The 23243-nt window shown below is 51.0% G+C and overlaps 3 protein-coding genes across 3 annotated transcripts; 2 read left to right on the forward strand and 1 right to left on the reverse strand.

Moving 5' to 3' along the window:
• The first annotated feature begins 12914 nt into the window (after nucleotides 1–12914).
• On the forward strand, nucleotides 12915–16381 carry LOC131209004 (E3 ubiquitin-protein ligase rnf168-like). The gene is made up of 4 exons (XM_058201965.1): nucleotides 12915–13316; nucleotides 13386–13846; nucleotides 14023–14382; nucleotides 14450–16381. Exons 1-4 carry the CDS (start codon nucleotides 12915–12917, stop codon nucleotides 15366–15368), a joined length of 2142 nt encoding a protein of 713 aa, XP_058057948.1. The 3' UTR covers nucleotides 15369–16381.
• Nucleotides 16236–19440, reverse strand: LOC131209003 (coiled-coil domain-containing protein 39). The gene is made up of 3 exons (XM_058201964.1): nucleotides 19065–19440; nucleotides 16655–19003; nucleotides 16236–16573 (listed from the first exon to the last, which is right to left on the reverse strand). Exons 1-3 carry the CDS (start codon nucleotides 19438–19440, stop codon nucleotides 16407–16409), a joined length of 2892 nt encoding a protein of 963 aa, XP_058057947.1. The 3' UTR covers nucleotides 16236–16406.
• Nucleotides 19441–20074: 634 nt separating this feature from the next.
• Nucleotides 20075–22165, forward strand: LOC131209881 (zinc finger protein Xfin). The gene is made up of 3 exons (XM_058203033.1): nucleotides 20075–21125; nucleotides 21183–21380; nucleotides 21450–22165. Exons 1-3 carry the CDS (start codon nucleotides 20111–20113, stop codon nucleotides 22025–22027), a joined length of 1791 nt encoding a protein of 596 aa, XP_058059016.1. The 5' UTR covers nucleotides 20075–20110; the 3' UTR covers nucleotides 22028–22165.
• The last annotated feature ends 1078 nt before the right edge of the window (nucleotides 22166–23243 follow it).

The following is a 23243-nucleotide window of genomic DNA, read 5'->3' on the forward strand; positions in this document are numbered from 1 at the left end:
TTAAGCCCGACTTCTGCGCTACGTTTCTAGGAATGTATCTCTTTCGTTCCACGTCGCTTCACGCTAAACCACCGAGCTGGCTAGGCTGGGAGGCTCTTTCAAGTGTTGGCCACTACATGGCACCGACTTCGATTGAACCTGCCGAAATGGAATGTTTAATTAGAAGTGCCCTATTAGACAGTAAGATATGGTAGGTCAACTCACCCCGTCGTGGTCGTCTATTGAACAAATATTTGCCCGAATCGCGATGCCACAGAAGGACCGCATCCCACTCATTTTGTCTTTGCCAATTCGATTCCCGTTTGATGTCGCGCTGCCGTCACCATAATCATGGGCTACTCCCGTACACTTTGATCTCGGACTCACACTCGGAGGACATCTCGATTGACAAACTCTCGAACGGCCAAATATTAGGCACCGCCGCACCAGAATCGGAATTTTTAATTACACCCGGGCCGGATTACCGAATCACAGGATTCGTGTGCCGTTGGTCTTTTGAGAGGTCACACAGGGCACAGGGCACATCTCAGGCCCACCACCAGTTAACCTCTCGGTTTGGCCTCGAGCTTTGATACTCCGGGGACGCTCCAGGGACAGCTGCCGTTCCGGCATCGGCATCGGCGAACAATTATCGATTGTTGTCCGCTGCGCCATGGAGATCCCTTGCGATTCGATTATTTCCGCCGCGCTTCCAGGCGGCCAGTTTTTGGCGCGCGAAAGCGGCCTCTCCGATTATGATGATGATTATATCATCGACGTAACGTATTTATTTTATTATCACTGGGTGGTCCTCCCGGTCCCGGGTCCTCGCTCCTGGCGTGCTCCGGAGAAGTCTCAACAACAATGGCTTATCGCAGCACACTCCGATTGACATCTCGCGCTCTCGGCGGTCGCCGAAAAACGTGTTCTCATTTTACAGCACCACGGATCGTCGGAACGCCGCCTCCCCGTCGGGCGAGGTTACACACCCCCCGGGTGCGCCCCGCACCCGGGGAGGTCTAACCGACCGAGAAATTACGCGCGCAAAGCGGTAATCAGGTTTGCCTCGCAGCCCTCGAAGGCAGCCTCCAGCAGCAAGGTACAACACACGCGCGGTAATTGCATTACCGGAGAGGCCGAATATGAGTCCACCGGAAGTCGGATCGGTCCATATGGTCACGTTGCTCCAGCGAGCGCGAGGCAACGTTTGACAGCTGACTGCAAAAACCCATCTCGGTAGGCCATTTGTTCGCCTCTCAACAGAGGAAGGATTGGTCCGGAAAAACTGACGTGTCCTCACAGCGGGCTTGGGGCGCGCGATGGCGTAAAGCGGTCAAAGGCACGGCGCTGAAACAATAGGGGAACTCCGTTTCTCGACGCAGGACGTCGACAAGGCTCCTCGAATTTAGCAGTCGGGCTGGCAGCCGGAGTGGCCTCTCACAGCACGTGCCGACGACGGTGAAGTGATGGAATGCCCACCGCGTTAAGAACCCCCGGTACCTCGGGGGGCTGAGCGGCGAGATTCTCGAGATTCCGCCAACCCTGGAGGGACAAACGGCCAACGGTTAGGTTTTTATCGACCTCCGAAGGGGCCTTCCGAAGCGACTCGACAAAACATACCTTTTCACGGCCGGACCGCATTGATTGCGGGCATTTTATCAGCGCGAGAAGATCTTCCCCGAAGATGGTGCCCGGAAATGAAGACAATCTTCACGACGACGACGACGACCCAAAACCCTCGCCAGTAAAATGGTGACATCTCAATCGTGTGTCGTCCCCACGCAGCCGGCACGCAGATGGCAGATAGTCCTGTGCCGTGCCGAGTGTGTGACAAGAACGAATCATACTCCTAATCGACACGATCATCCTCATCATCATCATTACCGTCATCCGCAGTAATATTCGCCGTTCGCCGGGAAGATTGTTTCTGTGCGACCACAACACGGACGACGGCGAAGGCGATTGCGCTCTCATGTGAATAAAAATTAAACAGAAATAACTTGATTATATCAATCAATTTATCACCGGGGCCCTGGGGCCCCAGGGCAAGGGGTGGAAAGTCGTGGCAGCTCAATCAAAGGACGGGGACTCTCGCGGATCGCGGATAGTAAATCACGCCCGGGTTCGGGGCCCCTGGGCCTTATCGGATGGAACGGTCTCATTAGTGGCCATATTGTGGCCATAATGAGCCTCGCATTATGACAAATGTGAGAGACGTACGCACGTCGCTGTTCCGGTCACAGCTCCGACAGTTCTTGGACCCGGCCAGCAGTTCCGAGGATGCTGCTCCTAACGGGTGTGTCTGCGACCGGGCTCCATCCGCGGGCGTTAGAAAGATGCCAGAAGCCACGAAAGTGAGAAGCACCCCGGGGGTGATCGCGTCGGGCGGGTTCGTTCCGGCTGTCCAAACGGAACGGAAAATAATTTCCGGGGGACCCCATCCCGGGTGCCGGCATGTGAAACCAGCATGTGAACCGGCTACCAGATTAATTACACCCCGAAACGATCCGGCGATCGCCTGTTGCCGAACTTATTTCCCGCAACGCCTAGAAAACGCGATCATCACACCGTAATATGGTTGGCCGCGGACGGAACCTCTGAAGCCGGCAACAGTTGGCCGCACCCAGACCGGGAGTGAGCCATTGTCGGCCCCCCCACCCGTGTGGCAAACCCGAAAAAGGGCTAGAGGCAATCGGCACCTGGGTTCGGGGAGTTAGATAATCGAATCTTCCCGTCGTTGACCGATCGAAAGGATTCTCCGATCGCGCGGCAGGGGTTGCCAGCCAGCCGGGCAGTGGAAAACGGCAGCCCGATCGACCCGATCGCAACAGAAGCAAACCACCCGGCCCCCGGGGGGTTGAAAGGGTAATTTCGCCCGAGGGCCGCTTTTCAGCTCCACACGCGCCGCAGGGGAGTTCTTTTCTTTCCGCACGTACCACCCACCGGCCATTGGCGCAATTGCTTGGGTCTTTTCCTTCGCCGCCCTTAGAACGGCCGGTTTCAGGCCTTTGTTTAGGCATGGAAGGTCTGACGCAATTTAGGCCGATCAATAGACGTCGGCAGACGGAATCGGGAGCACGGTGGTGGTGGCCAGCATCCTTGGTGCACCCAGCGCCCGACTGCAGCCCATAATACCAATAATTGCTCGAATGAAAGAAGCCTTTTTTATGAATATCATTATTGTTGTTGCGTGACTCCGTCAGTTGCCCGCCATTGATGGGTGCCAACAATGATAATTTCTAATATGATGGTCGGCCGCTGATGATTTGTTGCTGTTCGACCCGACGACGATCAACACCCGAGCACTTCGGATCGGTTTTTCGGCTGGACGCAATCGGGAACCCAAAACGGATTGTTGAAGCGGTGGCGGCCAAGGCGCGGCTGCTGTTGAAGATGAAGTGCGATTTCGGCATTTGATGAAAGGCTCTCGGCTCTCGGCTCAGTCGGCGCGCCACAGGTGGCCTTCGCGGTATCATTCGGCCGTCGTCGCGTCAATGTGTTCCGATTCGTTTCGATGAAGCATCTCACGCGCGGATAGACACGGCCCCGCACCGACCAATGCTGCTAGCTCGGTGGCCACCCAGCAGTCTCCACTACCTCGGCCCGAGCGGCTTCTGCGATCTATTAACGGCCAACAAACACAACAAAGTTGCATTCAAAACTGCCGTTCGATCACGCCTCTGATGGCCGCGCCGCCAACCATCGCCAATCGCCCGACCACTCCAATAGCTTTTCATTCCGTGCTGTAATTATGACAATATTGCTGCCACCGCCACGGCTAATGGATCCACTCCCGATATAATGGCAAAAGAACTTGCGTCCACAATTAAGATAATCATTACACGTACGTGTCGAGTGCGGCAATTCCGACTCCCTTTGTCCGCACGGTTCACGATTCCGATCCGATGCTCCTTGCCAATTCCAGGCCAGTTCCAGGCCAGGGTTTTGTCGTTACCGTTGTCCACCTATTGGTTCGGCTTCGAATTTAATTCCTGCCGATTGCCATCTTAATTTAACGTTTCCACACTTTGACAGCAGTCTACTGAGATTGTTTACATTACGTTTGTTTACTTTTTCCGAACTGTCAAATTGACCATCGCCCATGCGGAGTTTGGGAGCAAATGGACGAATATTACACCCCATTTAGGGGCCGCCGCGATAGAATCAGCTTTCTTAATTCAATCAACCATGGCCACGGGATCCTTAGGGCCACCCCGGGTAAGATAATGTGCTGCGATACGCTAACGATGGCACTATTGTTGTTCCTACATGTTCGCAATATTGCATTGCAGTGCACCGATATCTGCCGCTGCCATCGGACTTCGACCGCACATAATCATCCAATCAGCCGGACAGGATAGGATCGAGTCTGGCACCCTCTTCACGGATTGATGAGCAGGGTGTTCTGCTTATCGGTCGGAAGCAATCGCAGACTCACCCCGTAGGTGACAACACGTGTTTGTTGCGCCAACAACGTCAATGCTCAATTAATGCCCAGCAACACACCACAAGTGCAGAGTGTTCTCTAGTGCCGAAGAAGAATCTTGAGAATTGGCCCGCGTGCGTGCGCTTGTTGGAGCGCTCTTAAGAGCGGCTGTTTCGATGGGCCGCTCGTGATAACTGCGTGCTGCTCCTTGGCCGGCCAGCCAACCAGGGTGATCCGTTACCGTGATTTGTAACCGAAATTCCCAGGCTCGCCACGACGCGCCGAAAAGTCAATGCGAAAGACGCACTGCAAAATGCAGAAATCGACGAGAGGGCAGCAACGGCGCACATTACGGTAATTGTTGGGTACGCGACACACAATGCGGGAGCTCCTTTAAAGTTGCGCCGGTTAGTAGCGTGTGAAGTGCGATGACGATGACGACGACGACGGGAAACCCTTCGCCAATGGAACAATGCATCGGAAGGAACTGCTTGGCAGTCGAAAGTCGAAAAGTCCTTCGCGAAGGAACTCAAGGTGCGAACAAAGGGGCCCTCAACGGAGCGCCAGCCCATCAGCCCTTCGGGCATTCAAATCTCGCCAAGACGCACTGAAACTTGACACCGGAAGTTGAAACAAAGCGGTCCCTGGCACAGGGGCACACCACTCGCTCGTATCCCTCCGGAAATCTCTGCCTGCAGCTGACGTAATGAGTTTGTAATTGTTGATACTTGACGGTTGTTTGACTACGCAAAATACTTTCAGCGACTCTCGGGGCGACAAAGCGCACAAACATTCCATGGCGAGGAATTCGGACAGGGAACGGATTCCGATTCCGGTGAAATGTGGTCGAAAGTTAATTTATTCGCTTCCGATGTCCGGCTGCATCGAGATGAGCAGTTTGATTGAAAATTGTGGTTACCGCGTGCTGCCATTAGCCACTGCCAATGACAATGATGATGTTGCCGATGATGATGATGGTGAGTGGAGTTTATGCAGAGATGACATAATAATCATGTGTCACACTCTGGGCCTGGGGATGGGTTTTCGAGCAGAAATTTCATGGTCTCCCACTGTGGACGTTGATTAATGGACGGTCGGCCAGATCGCCCTTTCCGCGGCCATCGGCAAAGCGGCATTACCTAACCATTTTCCAATTTTTCTGCTGCCAACGTGCCTTGCTAATCGTGCTGAAATGCTACTGTACTACGGGGCTCGTAATGCTAAAAAAGAGCGGCTTTCGAATAACTCAAGCTGCGTTGTGCATTTCAACAATTCAGCCTTCGATGGCCCACCGCCGTGTGCATTTCCAAGCGATGGCCACGATGGCATTCGGGCGAAATATTTCTCTGATATTTAGAATGTTATTGAATGGATGGATTGAGGCGATGGCATTAAATTTATTAAATGAAAGCTTTAAGTAGTGCTCCTAATGACACTCTATATTATTGTCGTCAAACTATTCTGTTTGTAAAATGTATTTTTCAAATTCATTATTCTATTTTAGTTAATCATACAAGTCACTAAATTAAAATGCGTTTGACAAAATGAAATTAAGGCACAAAATCATTTAAAGTTTCACATAATCTCCTAAATGCTCAAGTTAATTGAAGTCAAATAAATATTGGAATGATTATTGAAATTGTTTTACATTAATGTAGTGTTAATAATTTATCTATAACATCCAATTATTTATCCCAACAACTACCAATACTCAGAAGAAGAAGCTATTCCCCATAGCTCATTCTAATAAATTTGCCAACACGCGTAACCGTTTACCGTTACAACTTTTTTACGGGACCCCCAGAAAGCAACTGCTCGATAATTACCTCGCAAATTCGTCAAACAAGCCATCAAATCAATCACATTCACGTCTGCGTTTGTGCGGAAAATTTTTGGCGCCAAAAAAATCCGTCCGTTTGATAAATGAGCCTGCCCATGGCGCAGTGCCGCAATCGCGCAAAGCAAATGAATAGAACAGCATGTGCATCAGATATAGGAAAATATCGTTACTCTATCGCCCAACTGCGATCTGTAATGCCGCTCCGGATTCGCCAGTCCGCGGGCAGTAATGTGCTGAACTTCACAACACAACACATCAAGCAGTTTCTTCCCCGTTCCGAGCCCAAACGGATCAAACCGTCGGGACTCGTCCGGCGCAACGAGACCGCATTCGGTGTTGGAACCGTTGTTGTTCCTTTTGTCACCCGAGAAACCCCCCGGAGCCCGGAGGAGGTCGCAGCGGTAGGCACTAATTATGTGTACGGAGTTCTTTCAGCAGTCCCGGGACATAACGGGAGACCCGCAGGACCCGCGCCGGCTCGTCGATTGAGCTCTGCCCGGCCAAACGTTTTCGAACCCTCAGGTTCCAAGTCCTACGTTCGGTCGGTACGTCGTTTTATGCTAATATGTGCGCATTTAACTTTCCGACCTGGCGTGCCTTTTCCCGAAAGTGGGGCACACGGGGACGTTGTTAATCCGCGTCCAGGCAAAACAATCGGAAAGCGACTCCAACTCAAACTCGCTGATGGCGTTTGCGTGAATAAGCGCAACGCGGAACTGCAACAAAGCCCCTCGCGAAGAGGGCGAAAATTGAACAATATCGGGGCGTTTACCGGCACAACCTCCGTACTCTAGTGACGCGAGGGGAGCCGTGATTCCGTCTCCGGAAAGAGGCCAGTCAATTAAGGTGTGCGCGTAGAGGGCTTTGTTGAGTTCCTAGCCCGGCTGCCACCGTTGACGCAAAAGCGCATATACAGGCCGGAGTGTCACGCCAGGAGTTCCCACGCTGTTTGACGGCCGGAAAAGGAGTCACCGCGAAACTCCTCCACCGTCGTCCGGGTCCCACCCGTACGGCCAGGCCTTTTTAGGGAAAATAATAAAGGGACTCGGTCCAAAAACGGTCGCCCTGCTTACGTCGCGTTCCTCAGAAAACGAAATCACGTTCCTTTAGAGTCGCTACTATATTCCAAGAATGTCTGAAACCCATCATGCACGAGACGCGTTCAATCTGCGCCACCACCAGCACGCTCCAGTTCCTTGCTCTCTTACCAAAGGTGATAAAAAAGTGGAAATAATTTCATACTACGTCGAAGGACGTCGCATTTCGGGAGGTAAAAAGCATCACCAACCAACCAGCCAACCAACGAACCGGGCCGAAAGAAGCACCGTCAGCAGCACGAAAGTCTTCTGGCCCCAACACTTCTTCGCACGGAACGCGCAAAAATCACGAATATCCCGGACCGGGTATCGCCACGGCAACACGGGCCGCCGAGCCGAGAGGCTGCCGAGGCCGGGTGGTCGCAACCGATGACGACAACATGATGTATCATAGTTCAAACTGCGGGGATGCCTGATCAATTTCGCACGCAGCGTGAATTTGCTTTTATTTAATGCAAGATTCTGATAATATTATTTATAACAATCTATATGAAATATATGTTTTGCTCGCCCGCTACGTCCCGCCGCATCGATGCTCCTCGGGTCCTCGTGACTCGATCTTTCTTCGGAGGTGATTCTGTGTATGTGTGTATGTGGCTGGGGAGCACGGCATCTCGTTGGCGTCCGTGTGCTGACTGGCGCTGGTGGGTCCGTCGAACAGTGTCCTTTGTCGGTGGGTTTCTAATAAAACTCCATGCTCTTCATTTTTATGTTCTGATAAGTGCCTTGATGGTTCACTAAGTAACCCATACCACTATAGTAACAACAATCTGACGTTTTGAGGCAATCGTGACAGATGTCACGCCATCTTTTTTTAACCTCTTTCGACTTACCAATCTCTTTATTTATTCACTTCTATTGCCACTTACAAAAATGATCGCTTATTTTTACCGCACAAAAGCACTCAACTTTTCGATTCACCGCCGTTTCCACGGTTATGAGGCAGCACCTTCGGGGCGAGACGTTGGCACGTTCCCCAAACATCCCCCAAACCTCAGGGGCTCGGAAGGACCGAAGGACTTCGGGCACAACAGTGGTAGCAACCAACCGAAAGCAGCTTTTTCCATCAAACATACAACAACACTCGACCACTTTGCCTGGGTGGCGCGGCTGCTCCTTCAGCGTCCCCGTCCGGACGGTTGGCCAAAGTGCTGCTCCTGGAAGGCACTTAGCTCCCTCGGGGGCTAAGGCAACCAACACGCTTCGCTCCCTACGCACCGCCCAGACGACCCCGTAATCCTTGCCTTGCCAGCACCGTTGGAGGAAAAAGGGAAACGAAAAAAAACCGAAAGAAAACCGGGGCGCCATGAATTATGAGCAACGATATACTTGACGTACATGCGACCAAACATAATTCGAGCACATGTTCGGGCAGGGGAGCCGGCAGAAGCGGTGCTGGCAACCCCAGTGCCTCCGCAGCACCGGCCGCGTGGTGGCCGTATTGAGGACACCTTCTTCTTTCCGATGGCCCGGTTTGGCAGCCACTCGGCGCTTACATCCGCCGTAGAGCTCCCTCTGCCCAAGGATGCCTTCGCTGGCCGGCCTGCCACTGGTTGGCCCCAGTACATCAGTCTTGCCACTTTTATTTCTTGGCGAGTTTTTCATCCGGCCTTTCGAGGCGGAGACAAGTGCCAATAAAGTGTACTAGCCCCGGGCAGGAAACGACTGTGACAGTGTGTGGCGTCGGCCCGAGCAGTACAGGACAATATAAACTCCTGCCCCGGTTCCGCTCTGGTTGCTTGTGATTGCTAGAATCGACCTGATTCGTTCGGTGGGGCCTCCGAAATCGAAATCGAACTCATTAGCCTGCCGCTTGATGTGATTTTATTTCGGGTTCGTGACGAAAAAATAAAGGAAACCGCAATCGGAACAAGTGGAACACTAGAAGAGCGGGGGGCTCGTGGTGTGTTTTCGGAGCTCCCGACAAACCCTTGGATCGTACGCAGCCCACCGTTGGCGGCCGAAAATTGGATTTTTCACTTTGGCCGCCGCCCAGTCGGGCCCATCAGAGGAAAATGCGATTTGCCGCTACCGTTGCGATAATTATGCGAGATTAGATTATTCGATTCGCTGCCAGGGGGGTCCGTTTTCGGGCCACGCCAAATTGCCGGGTTGGGTTAATGGGTTATTTTGAGCCATTGAACCGTGCGCCGAATCGATGCGAAGAAATCCTTTCTTCTGCCGCAATGGTTTAAGACAGGGTTTAGTTTCACACCTTAATTGGTTTATGGGTAATTTTATAAAAGTCATCATGAATTGCGATATTCGATCAGAGAAAGAGAGTTCATTAATGACACAAATTCAAGTAAATTGCAACTAATAAAGTTACAGCAAACTTAGGTCCTATCTATCCTGTCTGGTACAACCGTTGTTACTTGTTTTCTATTTTCTGTACTGTGGATTATTTTGGTAAGCCACACGAAATAATAAAATCTTTACAATAAATACCTATTCTCGTACTCTATGGCCCAAAGGGAATTTAACAACCCCAACGGCAAAGAGCTCTTGGGGAGCCATTTTAATACCGCAACCAAATTGGGCCATTGATTGTCAAAACCGTGCCATATGTTCTCTTCTCGGGCATTAGGATCCTTCCAGTTCTTCCGTTCCTTCCCGTCGTTCTACCAAACGACCGAACGTGCTCTCTGTTGGGAGTATTATAAAGTAAAACAATCGTTTGGGCGATCGATTCAAACCTCGAAAGGACAGAAACCCATTTCCTTCCTTCGGAACCATTTAAACGCCGCAGCAGAGCGACTTGATCGCGTCACGTCGCCACGGTTCTTTGGTCGCCAACCCAACCTCCAGCCTCACGCTCGAATTGATCGGGTTTGTTGTCGGGATAAAATAATTTGACAAAACTCATCACACAGCATGATGCAGCTCTGAGAATCTCCGATTCCACGGCCATAATGTTGGCCGGCCGAAGCGGGTGTTGTCAACTGTCAACTCAAACTGTGTTTTAAGAGCCGAAAATTGATGATCACTCCAGCGGAACCGTGATCGCGCTCGTGTGAATCGCGCCCATCCACTTAATATGATAAGTGTCGACGTTGGGCAGGAACATGTTGAAAATTCATGGTCCAAAAATTAAACACCATCTAGAGCTACGATGCTTCTACAATAGAAGAGATGGGGCATTAATGCAGACGAATTTTTGGGATGCTGGTGCCCATTCGGACCTAAACACTTTAAGTTGCATTGACTTATCAATCGCTCGCGTGGCTGACAAAATGAAGTCGCGAAATGAGCTCGTTCCCGGAAACGTTCGGACTCGAGAACCAAACTTTGCGCGGATCTTCTTTTCGCGTTCAGTTTTCGCGCCAAAATCCAGCACATAAAATTCTCCGCGCTGTAAAACCGTTTGTTTTACGACCTCTGCAGTTGGGACCGTTGGGTTCGATTATTTTCGGCCAGGAACGGTTCTCGACTATCATCGGGTTGTTTGAATTGATCCCCTGCACGCTGCTGTCGATGTAATGGATGTTTTACAGCAACAAAGTCTTGTTTTCCAGGCCCATTCTGTTTTTTACTAGACGATCGCTTGGATGTGGTTGTAGGTTTTTATAGTTCCTCAGAAAAAACGGTGTTTTCGTCACTGAAGCGTAATAGGACCGTTGGATGTTTAATACGTTTTAAGCGTATCGTAAACCCGTAAAGCCGGAGACACCGGCTGCTCCACCGTCAAGTGACTCTTGAGCTCTTCCGAGCTGAACAATGTACTCCACACGAGAACACGAGAGGGTCTCAAGGGGTCGGATAAGCCATCGCAAATCCGAACAACTTTCGTAACAATTGCAACTTGGACGACGGTTGCCAAACATCCCGCATTGTTCCGCGCGTTAACTCTTTGACGTGCGAGGAGGGCTTTTCCTGTTGTTAGCTCCGCAGCATGCTCCCAGTGCCCGACAATTGGCACTTTGCCAGAGGAACAGGACCTTGTGCCTACTCACCGAAACGCTTCCCGTATGGTGGCTGTCGCGAATGCTTGAAATTCGCCGCAGGACACGAGCCTCTGCAGCTGCGCATTGCACCAATATAACGCGAAATGTCTTGAATATTTTGCACCGAAGCTACATCCAATAAACATGTGATTACTTCCACAAAAATCCGTTTTCATACCTCTGGACCTGGTGATTTAAAAGCAGACCGAGACAAACTTTCATTGTTATTTGTAATTCATGCAATAACTGTGCAACGAACATCTTCAGTGTTTTTCTACTATAAAATTTCCTCATTTCTTATTTAGCTAATGCTTAGCTAGAAACGTGTATTAATTTTAAAAGTTTAGGTCTTGGCAGTTCTCATATGCTATCGATCGATCTGTAATTTTCGAAAGCCTATTTATTCTTCGAGAACAGATAAAGGTTCATAAAGGAACATGATTCAGATCCATTCATTATCTTTATTCTTATTCAGATTCTTTATTATGACAAAGTTCTAATTCTTAGAATAAGAAAGAAGAAGTGACATTAAGCGACATTTGAATGAAAATCTTGAAGACATTCCTGGAAATAGATAAGCAATATCGAAATTATAACACACGAGCATATGTAAACGAGCAATATTTTGAGGAATAAATTAACAAGTTCAATTTCTCGATTTTTTTTGTTTCGTCTTGTTCTTGAGTTTTCAAATTAGACCGATTTCAAACTAGATTAGATCTCTCACTTTCTTATTCTCATTCTCATTTTCTGATTTCGAAGTGAAATGCCCGAGCGAGAAAGAGACAACGACGGCTAAAAGTAGGTGTCGCGAGCGAAGTAGCACGATTTGTTACAGCTTTGTGGCGAGAAGAAGGCGTGTCGTGAGTATGAGTGAGAGTGAAATTGGTGAATTGAAGTGAAGTGAGGATTTGGTGAATTACAATTAGAATTAATTTATTCCAAATGTTTTTTTATTGATCACCAACTGATTATTCTGATTCAACAAATTGTTGTCGGCATGGTTTAACCAATCGAAAGGCAAGTCAACGAACCTGAATGTGATTGATTGAGATCGTCACCAAAAACATTCCAAATTGAGTTCAAAATTCACATAACTCAATTTCAATTCACCTCTTCCATCTTCCTTTCAAGTACCAAGCCCTGCCGTGCAAGTTTTCCTGCATACCAACACAGTTTACCGTTAAACCGTCGTTTCGAAAATACGTTTCCAAATTTCAAAAACATTTTACACAACTCACAATGTTGCATGAAAGCTGCAAACGAAATGCTTCCGTTCGAAAATCAGGTTCGAAAATGTCAGTTGTCAGAAGTTGTCAGTGTCAGTGTTGTCATTTTGCAAATATAAATCTTATTGTAGCTTGAAACGTGAAGATTTTTGGTTCGTTCTGAAAAGGAACTGAGGCTTGCTGTTTTCGGGCCTTTTTATGTAGCCAGCCATCCCGGATGCTTGGTGTCGTCTTGCCCAGTGTGGCTAAGGGTTGTGCATAGGTCTGTAGGACAGGATAACTACAGGACGCCGGAACATGTAGCGAGATGTCCGTTCTGCGTACAATCAGCCCGTAACAGTGATCCCCCACTCAACCTCCAATCCTTGCTGCTGTTGTTTCCTCAATGTTGGGTAGACCATGTCTTCCAAGCTCCTCAACTATGCAGCGGCCAGTAGCACCAATGCTCACTCACGGTTCGTAAACGATACGAAACGACGAGCAACGGTGGTCGTGCCGGGTGACGCCAGTTCTTCCGCTCCGTGGAACTACGACAACCTGCAACTGGCCGATATTCTGTGCCCCGTCTGCCAGTCGTTGGTGGTCGAACCGGTTTTCTTACCCTGCCAGCATCTATTCTGTCGCAACTGTCTTCTTGCGACCATCGAGACAAACAACTTGAACTGCCCTTGCTGTCGGAAACGGTTCGGCACCTGGTACCGGAATGCTTCCCGTTGCAACACACTAGTGCACGAGCGGCTTTGGCAAGCCATCCAAAGTCAGTTCCGTGAACGCTTGCACGAAGAACAGGCATCCTGTGGCGTCAGCGAGTCGAAACCTTCCACCGGACCGTCTGCTCAGTCAATGGAACCGTGCTGCGTGACCGGTAAGTCCTCGGCCACCGTCGGCTCGATACACGGACTTACCATGTTCCATTTCGCAGCCAACAAACCTGCCGCCTACCGACTGGCCAATCCGGGTGACATCAGGAAGGAGTACAAAGAAGAATTAAAGCGCTATCAGGAGGAGTTGCTGTCGGACGAGAAAAAGGAACTGATCGCTTCCGAGCAGTACATTATCAATCTGTACAAACAGGAGGGCATTATCGATCTGGCCGATAGCAGCAGCCATGTGTCAGTTTCGTCGACAACGACTCCCGACGTGCAGGACAGTGCCGGCGGTCGTAAGAGCATCACAAATACTTCGGTGGCCGGTCCATCGTCTTCTACCGGTGCACGCCAGCTACCACCATCGAAAGCGCTCACTTCAGGCCAAATGGCAGCGGACAGAGTTTCTGAGAAGGTGTCACAGCCGGCCCGATTAAACACTTCAAAGTCACCGTCGAATGGAAGGTAGGTTGAGGATTTACGGCGAACAACAAAATCGTTAAAATGGTGGATGAAAATGTTATTCCGTTCAGATGTTATGTTTACCTTGTTTTTCTCCATGTGCTCCGGTTGCTGCCGTAGCAACCGGAGTCGAAGATGATGCCACTGATCTCACAACTTATTGTCTCGCTCTTCTGCAGTGTAATCTCCATTTCGTCCACCTCGTCGGCGGCCTCCGCCGCGACGGCCACTTCGTTCGTGTCCTCGTCCGTCTCCGAGCGCTTTAGTCTGATTAAATCCGTCTCGCAGAAGATTGGCCGTAGCGCAGAGCTCGTGAAGCAAACGGCCAACGATCTACACAGGCTCACGTTTGGGAAGCTGCAGCAGCACCAAAAGTCGATGGGCACAATCGATCTGAACAAAAGTGAGCTGTGCGTTAAGCCGACGGATCTGCACAAAGCGGAACAGCGTGGCGCAGTTGACGAAGAGGATGACACCGATAGTCTGAAAGCGGAACAGAACCACTTCGTCCCGATCCACACGACACTGCCAAAGAGCAGGTAACACATTGATTTTGATAGCAATGAGTACTAGATCACTGTTTTTCATCGCTTACTTCTTCCGTAGCTTCTCGTTGGATAATGTTGTACGCGTTGCCCCGATCCGGTCACCGACGGTGTCCGTCAAGTACACACTGACACCGAAAAAGTGTCCCTATCGGCCACTGGCCGATGCTACCACCAGTAGCCCCCGCCAGTCGGCGTTTTCGGTTGTGAATTTTATGCTTCTGACCCCACCCAAAAAGCTGCTCGGTGAGCCCAGCGAAAAATCGTCCACTTCGTCGTCGTCGTCGTCGTCCGACGGATCGAAAACGGCAAAAAAAACCGTGTCCTCAAGCACTGCTCGGCGTGGCCGTCGTCGTAGAAAGCTCAAGTTTACGCCCACCAAGGCACGCAAAGTCACTACACGGAGCACGGTGGTTCCAGAAGGTGACGCAGAAGTAACAACAACCACCGCCAGCTCAAGAAGCACGCGCCGAACTTCCGACCGTTTGCCGAGGCTGCTAAAGCACGCGATCGTCAGTGATCAGCAGCGTATCGAGCAGCAGATCGAAATGGAACGGCGTGATTTTGAGTTTGCACAAAAGTTGCAACAAAAGCTGAACCGATCGAACGGTGTGATGCAGGAAATCCATCGGCTGTATCCGGCCGCACGGAACTGTAGCTACTCACTGCGCCGCAAGGGTGGTAACGTGGATGCGTTCGACCGCGGCACGACCCTCAGCGACGATCGGTCCACCGAGTCCACGGAGGACACCAAGAACCTTGCGCAGAAAACGCGCAAACGGAAGGCTACCAGCAGCAGTGTGGAGAACGATGTTCCTACTGCGTCCCCGCCATCATCGACGGGGCGGGCTGCGGACACGGTGAGAAAGCGCCAAACGAGGCGAATGATCAAACAGGAGCCAGTGGAAGCACCGCCGCCTCCGGTCGATAAACAACTTTCGGTTCCGCAACGCAAATCCACCCGGAACAAGGCCCGTTGAATGCCGGTGCCCGCCTCAAGTTCAATATGAAGAGTGAGTGTAAAGTGCAGATTAGCTCACATGCTCTAACCTAACAAACCGTGCCACAAGCAGCCGTATGATATGTGTTTTGGCAAAGCGTCTTCAAAAGGCGACGCCGCAAGGACTAGGAATGGTCACTTTGTTAAGGACTAGGTGACATAAAATTTTTGGGCAGAAAAGTTCGGCTGTAGGCGTCCACCGATAGAGTGGACACGAGCACAATGCCACAATGATATGTTCGTCATTCTATTCGTTCATTGTACAGAACCGTAGAGAACTAAGGCGGAGCCGCTGGAAGAGAGTTTTCTCGTACTAGTTTTAACCCCTTGATCTGTCGATCGTGAAACTGCGTTTATGGAGTACCGTCAACAGTCTACAGAGTCGGATAAAGTGTTTGGTTGTACTCTGCTGAACGCATCGAGTTCTTCGCAACGTGCGCTAAACAATCCCAGTTGCAATACACGCGATATTCCAATTGTAGATATATTTACAGCCCCATATTTCCGTAGCACGTAGTTTGTATAATTTAAGAAGAAAGTCGGTAGTTTGCTGCACCCGATTGTAACATGGCCTCGGGCACGGAAAGGGGCGTACTTTTTGATATATTTTCCCCATGCCACCTTGCGACCGGGACACCGAGAATCCTGGGCGCCGTACATTCTGTATTTGCATTTAAACAACGCCGGGTAACGCTTCAGTCGCACGAACGGCAGCCCTTTTGTTTTTCTACGAAACAAACCCGTTGGTTCGGTGCGTTACAGATTACTTACTAACCAGAAGCGAGTGCGAAGAGATCGTGCGCAAAAGAGAAGGTCCACGCAAGGTCCCGGAAAATGGGCCGCAGTCTTTGCATGCATGAGTGTGCTTACGTAAAACAAAATTCAACAAATTTTCTATTTGCATAATCACACGAAAAACTCTACTAAAAATTTAGACAGCAAACGAGGAATGTGAGATTGCGAAAACGGATACAATAAAGTAAAATTCATCATTGTCCAACACTCCGCTCCGTGGGTCCTACTTCTTCGGAGCACCACCCGGGGTCTTGCCACCCTTGGTACCGGGAAAGTCAATGAGAATAACGGAAAGTCCAGCGCTCATACGATTGTCAAAGGATTTGGCAATATCGTCCGAGGAGTCGGTGTTCCGGGACGAGGTACTGGCACAGGTCGATAGCCGGGAGGCTGAAAAGGCGTACAGAAGGAGCCCATTAACATACACTTCACCCCTCTGTTTCCATTGTAGGTTCATCGTCCAGTTCTTACCCTGCTTCGAGGAAACCGTATCGCCACGGCCACTGTACTCGGTGCCCTGCGAATGTTCGCTTCTCCACGAAATTTGACTCTTGGTGCGCTTGATGAGGGGCAGACGCAGGCCACGTTCATAGCAGTGCTTGTTCACCGAAGCAGCCAGCTCTGAGTTGTGCTCCACCAGATCGGCCAAATGTTGCAGCGCGAGTCCATTGCGTTCTTCGAGCTCCTTCAGGTTAAGGTCCTTCTGAAAGATCATCATCAGATCGTCGTCGTTGGTCTTCGCTTTGGCCGCCTTTATGGCCAGCTTCAGCTCCCGCTCGGCACGCTGAATCTTCGTGCGCTGATCGAGCAGTTCCTTCTGGATGCGCAGCAGCACGTCGTTGTTATCGAGCCGTACCTTCTGCGCTTGCTCGAGGGCCTTATCGTTCTGCTCGCGGCACTCGTTCAGGTCATGCAGATTCTCCGTGTTCATGGCCAGATCCGAGCGGACGTTCTTCAGCGCAGCCACCGCCTTCCCGTAATCGGCCTGGATCGCTTCCATCGCGACCATGTCCGGGTTGTCGTCCTCCACCTTCTGGAAGCCGCGTTTGTACTTTTCATTCGAAAAGTTCATCACCTTAACCGTATTCTCGAGCGCCTTCAGGTCCTCTTCGGCTTTCAGAATCTTCACGTTCAGCTCGCTTCCCTCGCGCAGCAGCATGTACTTTTCCTGTGCCGTCTGTATTTTGATCTGCGTCGCCGTCACGATCGATCCGTCTTCGTTTTTGCCGAGCAAATCCAGCGACAAATCGTACCGATTTTTCAGCTGCTCGATCTTCAGTCCCCGCTCCGTAATGTCGGCCCGCAGCTGGGCCCGCTCGTCGGACAGGTACTTACGCTTCAGCAGCAGCATGTCCTTCTGGGCGGCAATGTCTACCACGCGCTTGCTGATGGCCGCTTCTAGCTCCATGCGGTGCCGCTCGAGTGTGTACATTTTGTCGCCCTGATTCTCGAGCCGTCGTTCCATCTGCTTGATGCGCATCTTGAGGAGACTCTTCTCGACCAGTCGCTCCTGGTTCTCGGCCGTGCCCTGGCGCACCTTCTTTTCGCCACCCTCGACGATGAGCGTCTTTTCCTTCCACTTGCCCGTCATGCGCTCGATTTCGGCCGCATCCTGCTGGTACACCAGGCTCGACTGCCGGAAGTCTTGCTGTAGCTTGGCAATCTGACCCAGCAGCTGGGCCAACTGTTGACGTTGCGCGTGCAGCTTCGCTTCCGCCCGTACCAACTTTGCGTGGGCCTGGTTCGCGCCCTCCTGCGTGTTGGCGGCCCCCTTCATGTGAGCAATCCGTGCCTGTACCTTCTCGATGCCGTAGTCCACGTTGTACGAAATCTCGATCTGTCGGACGATCTCCTTTTTGAGATTTTTAACTGCCGCCTGGATCTTGGCGATGCCTGACTCCGTCGAGTGTACCTCCACCTTTAGCAGCTTGTCCTCTTCGCGCATCGCAAACAGTTGCTGCTGGGCACGGTACAGTGCGGCCGAAAGGCGCGCCGTTTCCGCTTCCATCGCCCGGATCTGCTTCTCTTCCGCCTCGACGATCTCGTTCAGCTGCCGCAAGCGCTCCTGTGCGCACAGGCTTTTGCTGCGGAAGTTGTCCAGCTTGTCCCGCAGCAGCTCCAAATCGCTCAGGTTCGTGTGGATCTGCTTTTCCTTCTCGTCCTCGCTGATCAGGGCGTGCCGGTTCCGGTTGCGCATCGACGACAGCTTGTTCGAAAGGTTCTGCACGGATTTGCGCGTTATCTGGTACTCGTTCGTTTTCAACTGAACACTGTCGTTCAGGGCGGTTAGCCGGTTCCGCTGCTTGGACACCTCCACATTCAGCTCACCGATGCGAACTTCAATTTCGTGATTGTTGCGCTGCTGATCCTCCAGAAACTCGTCCTGAGCCTGCAGATCGCCCTCGAGCAGCGTGGACTGTTCGCGAGCCGATTCGATGTCCCTCTCGACCGATTTGATGTCTTCCTCCCGCTGGTTCATGTGCTGGACTGCTTCCTTCCACGTTTGGACCAACTGGCGCCGTTCGAGGTGCGCCTGGCGGAATAGCTGCGATGTCCGCTCGAGCACCTGCTCCAGCGATTTGTACTCCTCGTACAGCGTAACCAGGGTGTTCCGGCGACGCGAGATTTTGTCCTCCATCTGCTTCCGCTTGGCCTCCAGTGCTTCGGCGCGGCTAACATCCACCTTGCTGTACCTTTCGATCAGCTTGTTAGTCCGTTCGCCATCACCCATCACCTGTTTCCACTCAGCCAGTGCTCCTTTGGCCCACTTGATCCGTTCCGTGTACTTTTCCACGTTGTTGGTCAGTTTCTTCATGTCCCCTAAGGCAAGCCAATTGCATCAAACATGGGCAAACCAAGCTGTAGTAGAAACGGAACTTACCCTGTGAACGTTCATCGTGTTTCTCCAATTCCGAGCGGTCTCTCTTCGCCTCGGACACCTGCTGGCGGAAGAAGGAACGATTGTTCTGCGCCACCTTCAGTAGGCCCTGCTCGGTCGTGATTTGGCTCTTGTCTGCCCCGAGAAGCTTCGAGTTCTGATCAAACTCTAGCTGAGCATTCTTCAGGTGAACCCTTAGGTTGCCCAGCCGGTGGTCACTTAAGTGGACCTTGCCCGAAGACTCGTCCTTGCCAGCTCCCAACTGCTTGATGTACTCCAGCAGCCGCTTGTTCTCGTCGTTGGCGATAGGAATGAAGCCTCCATCGGCGAACCCCATCTCCTCCATCACCCGGATTATGTACGGCTGTGGATCTCCCATTTCGAAACACTTTTCTGATCGCTCTCGAGCCACTCCGGTTTGATCCTTTCGAAATCGCGTCCTGTTTGCCGTGAAAATTACCAATTTCTAGTACACATGCGTTGTGTGGCGCTGTTTTTCAACTGACAACAACCGTCGCACAACGCACCATGCGTTACCATGGACGCCGGGGCGGTCGGGGCTGCTTTGATTATGCTCGCCCGGCACGCCAACGGAGGGCCAACTGTTGCATTCCATAGCAGCTCACACCGCGTGACCGCATCTGGGAAGGAATTCCGGGGTCCGTCTGGGAAAATTTAGAACAACGGCATTTGGTAATGATTTGCACTCTGACCCTGGAACATCCACGGTACTTTAAAGATTGACTAGCGAACGATGGCAGCCTTAACTGGCCCAACTGGCCGAGAGTCAGCAAGTGTGGGGACAGAAAGACGAGCACGCATGCGGGGTATTTACCGTTGTGTGGCTATTTTCGGATGATGTTTCAACGATTACGGCTCTCGCCATATTCTTTCACGCTTGCGCAAAAGCGGACAAAAATTTACGTCAAAAACCTCTAACGGCGCAGAACAGTTTTGGCTTAAGTGTGCTCCGCAACCCGTGCTCAGTTCGAACATTGCCGAATCGTAGTTAGTTTCGTTGCGAAATTCTATTCCCTCTCCAGCCAACGATGTGTACCAAAAGTTTATCCTGCATCCTGTGCGGCCAGCCCAATTTCCCTAACGTCGATGCGTTGCGCGTGAGCCTGCTGAAAGTTACGGCTCGCCCTCTAAAGTGTCCTATATGCGGCGATGAGCTGCTCGGTTTGGATAAACTCACGATCCACCTCTTCGGACACTCGCTGCTCGAAGATCAGGCTCACGATTCGAAAGGGGACAAAGGCGTTGCAAAGGACGATCCGAACCCGTCTGGTCTGGCAACGACGACGACGACGACGGTGGGTTCCTGCAAAAGCGTTCGCAAGGTGCGCAAAAAAGGAGCCCCAACGGAAGTGAACTGTGAACACGACAGTGACATTCCGCCGATGGGGAAAATGTCACCGAGAAGCGGTGAGCCAAGCTCGTGTTCCTCGAAACCGCACTGTTCCGAGTGCGACGTCGAGTTTCGCAGCGACACACTGCTCAAAATGCACCAAGAGGTTTTTCACGAGACCACTACGAAGCGGGACGAAAGTGGTGCTCCAACGGCAACACACTTCTATTGCCATATTTGCCCCAAAAAGTTCAAGATGAGGGGTTCGCTCAAGATCCATATGCGCGTAGTGCACCAGGAGAGTCCGAAAAAAATGTGCTTGGACCAAACCCACGCCACCAACACTACCTCTACTAGTTCGTCCTTCGCGATAGCGGGTTCTGATTTGACCTCTGGCCGTGATGACATCATGGCGGGGAAAGGGGCCACACCGTTGGCGCACATCATCCAAATTATTGACCCACGGCAACTGGCGCAGGTGGTTTATCTGCCCCCCAACAATGAACCTCTCGGCGGCGTTGATCAACCGACATCCGTCGGGCAGCCATCGGCGCTGGATGCTGCAGTGCCGCAGCAAAGGTTCGAAAGTATTTCGTTACCTTCGTCCCCGCAGCAACTGAGCCACGACAACCCGAAACAGTGGGAGTGTGAAGTCTGCCGGAAGTCCTTCACGACCAAATATTTCCTCAAGAAACACAATCGTCTCCACACGGGTAGGAACCTGGAAAACGATTATCTGAGCTGTTAAATGAATACACTGTTGTTTTCAGGGGAGATGCCTTACACTTGTACGATCTGTAACAAGTCGTTCACGTTTCAACAGTCCTACCACAAACATCTTCTCTACCATAGTGACGAAAAGCCTCACGCTTGTACCGTCTGCGGTCGGAGCTTTAAGGAGCTGTCCACTTTGCACAATCACGAGCGAATTCACTCGGGGGAAAAGCCTTTCGCCTGCGAAACATGTGGTAATGAGTCGCACGGTCGCGTTATTGCGCACACGTAGGACAATAATTTGGCCATCCTTTCTCCACCAGGGAAATGCTTCCGGCAGCGGGTGTCCTACCTAGTCCACCGGCGGATACACACGGGCCTTATGCCTTACAAGTGTTCCGGGTGTGATAAGAGCTTCCGCTACAAGGTGTCCCAGCGCACCCACAAGTGCTCCGCCACACCGCCCGGAACGGTCGTACGTAAAACGGGCGACTTGCTGCAGAAACTTCTACAGTCTTCCGCCATCTTCCCGGCAACACAGCAACGACCGGAAGCACCACCGACCATCTTCACCGAAACGACGCATGAATCGATGGCGGATGACGACGCGAGACAAACCGCCGAATATGTTAATCGGGCCTTAGATGAGCTAGTCGATGGAACGTACGACAAGCTGGACATCAGCGATGACCGCGCTTCCGCGACACTGTACAGCCAACAGCAACCTCTTTACGCGGATTCGGACCAACTCCAGCTGCAACGACAGGACCAACGGCCACATCCGGCAACGATCGAGGCAAGCTTTCCCCGAATCGAAAGTCTGTGCCTTCTGTCGCCAAGTGCCTTCGATAGCTCGCAGCTGGACGATTTAGAGTCACTAAAGTTAGACAACGGATGGTAATCCGGATGCGGGAAGCTCGTTTTGTATTATATGCCAATTGTAGGCTACTCTTAAGGCCCATATCAAGAAAGTATTTTATTCCCTTCGGATAATTACATGATTTATGAATAAACAATGTAACAGGAAAGAATTTTTCTCATCGACACATCGACACACACTCTATCATTTCACAACAACCCGTTGGCATTGACAGAAACGTAAAAAAGTGGACTTCTCCCAAAATCGGATTTAACCTCGAACGGGGTTCAAGGGGTAAGGGAAGAGGGGCAGGGGGCTGATCAGCTTACAAAACAGCTGATGCTCCTTGAAATTTATGTTTTGACGGGCGACACGCACACCACTGTACGTTCTGGTTTTTCTACTCACAAATTCGAAGTGTGAACAATTGTTAATGAGAAGAGAGATCGAACAACCGACAGCAAGAGAGAGAGAGAGAGAGAGAGGGAGAGAGAAACAAATCAAGCACAGTGCGGCACGCACACCACGAAACGAAACCAGTGGCTGAATGTAACGGAAGAGCAACAATTCCAGAGACAATTCCTCGCGTTCCGTTTGGCTTTGGCGCAGGTCGCGTTTGGTGAAACTTTTCATGTGCGTCGCACCCAAAACCCCGTCAAATTTGCATAATTTGATCGTCGTGCCAGCTTCAAGGTGAACCGAGCGAAGATTGTGGAAACTCGTGCTCCCGTGAAGGTTTTTCCCACGTTCGATATTGATTTTCAAAGCCAACTACCCAAGAGTGCTGTGCGACGCTGAAAAATGGGGCAGGCCGAGGCCATTCCAGAGAAGACAATACGCAAAAGAACGCCATTCGAACGCTTCTTGGGCGTGAGGGTCGTAAAATAGGTTCGATTCCCGAAGCAGTGGTGTTGATAAGGAATATGGAGATTTTGGCTGGCTTATCGTGGGATGAGGGACAATTTTTTCCTTTATTCGGCCAGCGATTGCGCAGTGCAGTGTATGAGTGAACGCCAGCGAGCTGTGTGGGCGAGTGTGAGTGAGTGCGCCTTTAAGAGAATCTGAAAACACAACGAGGAAAACAGGTAATGTGCTTGGAAAAAGAAAACGTTGCAAGGATTGGCTCTCGATCAACATTGCAACTTTTTTGTAGCCTGAACACAATTTATTTGTCGTAAATTAGCTTAAAAAAAGATTCCACATGCTGAGTATAATTGCAGAAATCTAAAAATTTACTTTCAATTCGTACGTAATTTAC

This window comes from Anopheles bellator, chromosome 2 (assembly GCF_943735745.2).
Source record: "Anopheles bellator chromosome 2, idAnoBellAS_SP24_06.2, whole genome shotgun sequence".
Lineage (NCBI taxonomy): Eukaryota > Metazoa > Arthropoda > Insecta > Diptera > Culicidae > Anopheles > Anopheles bellator.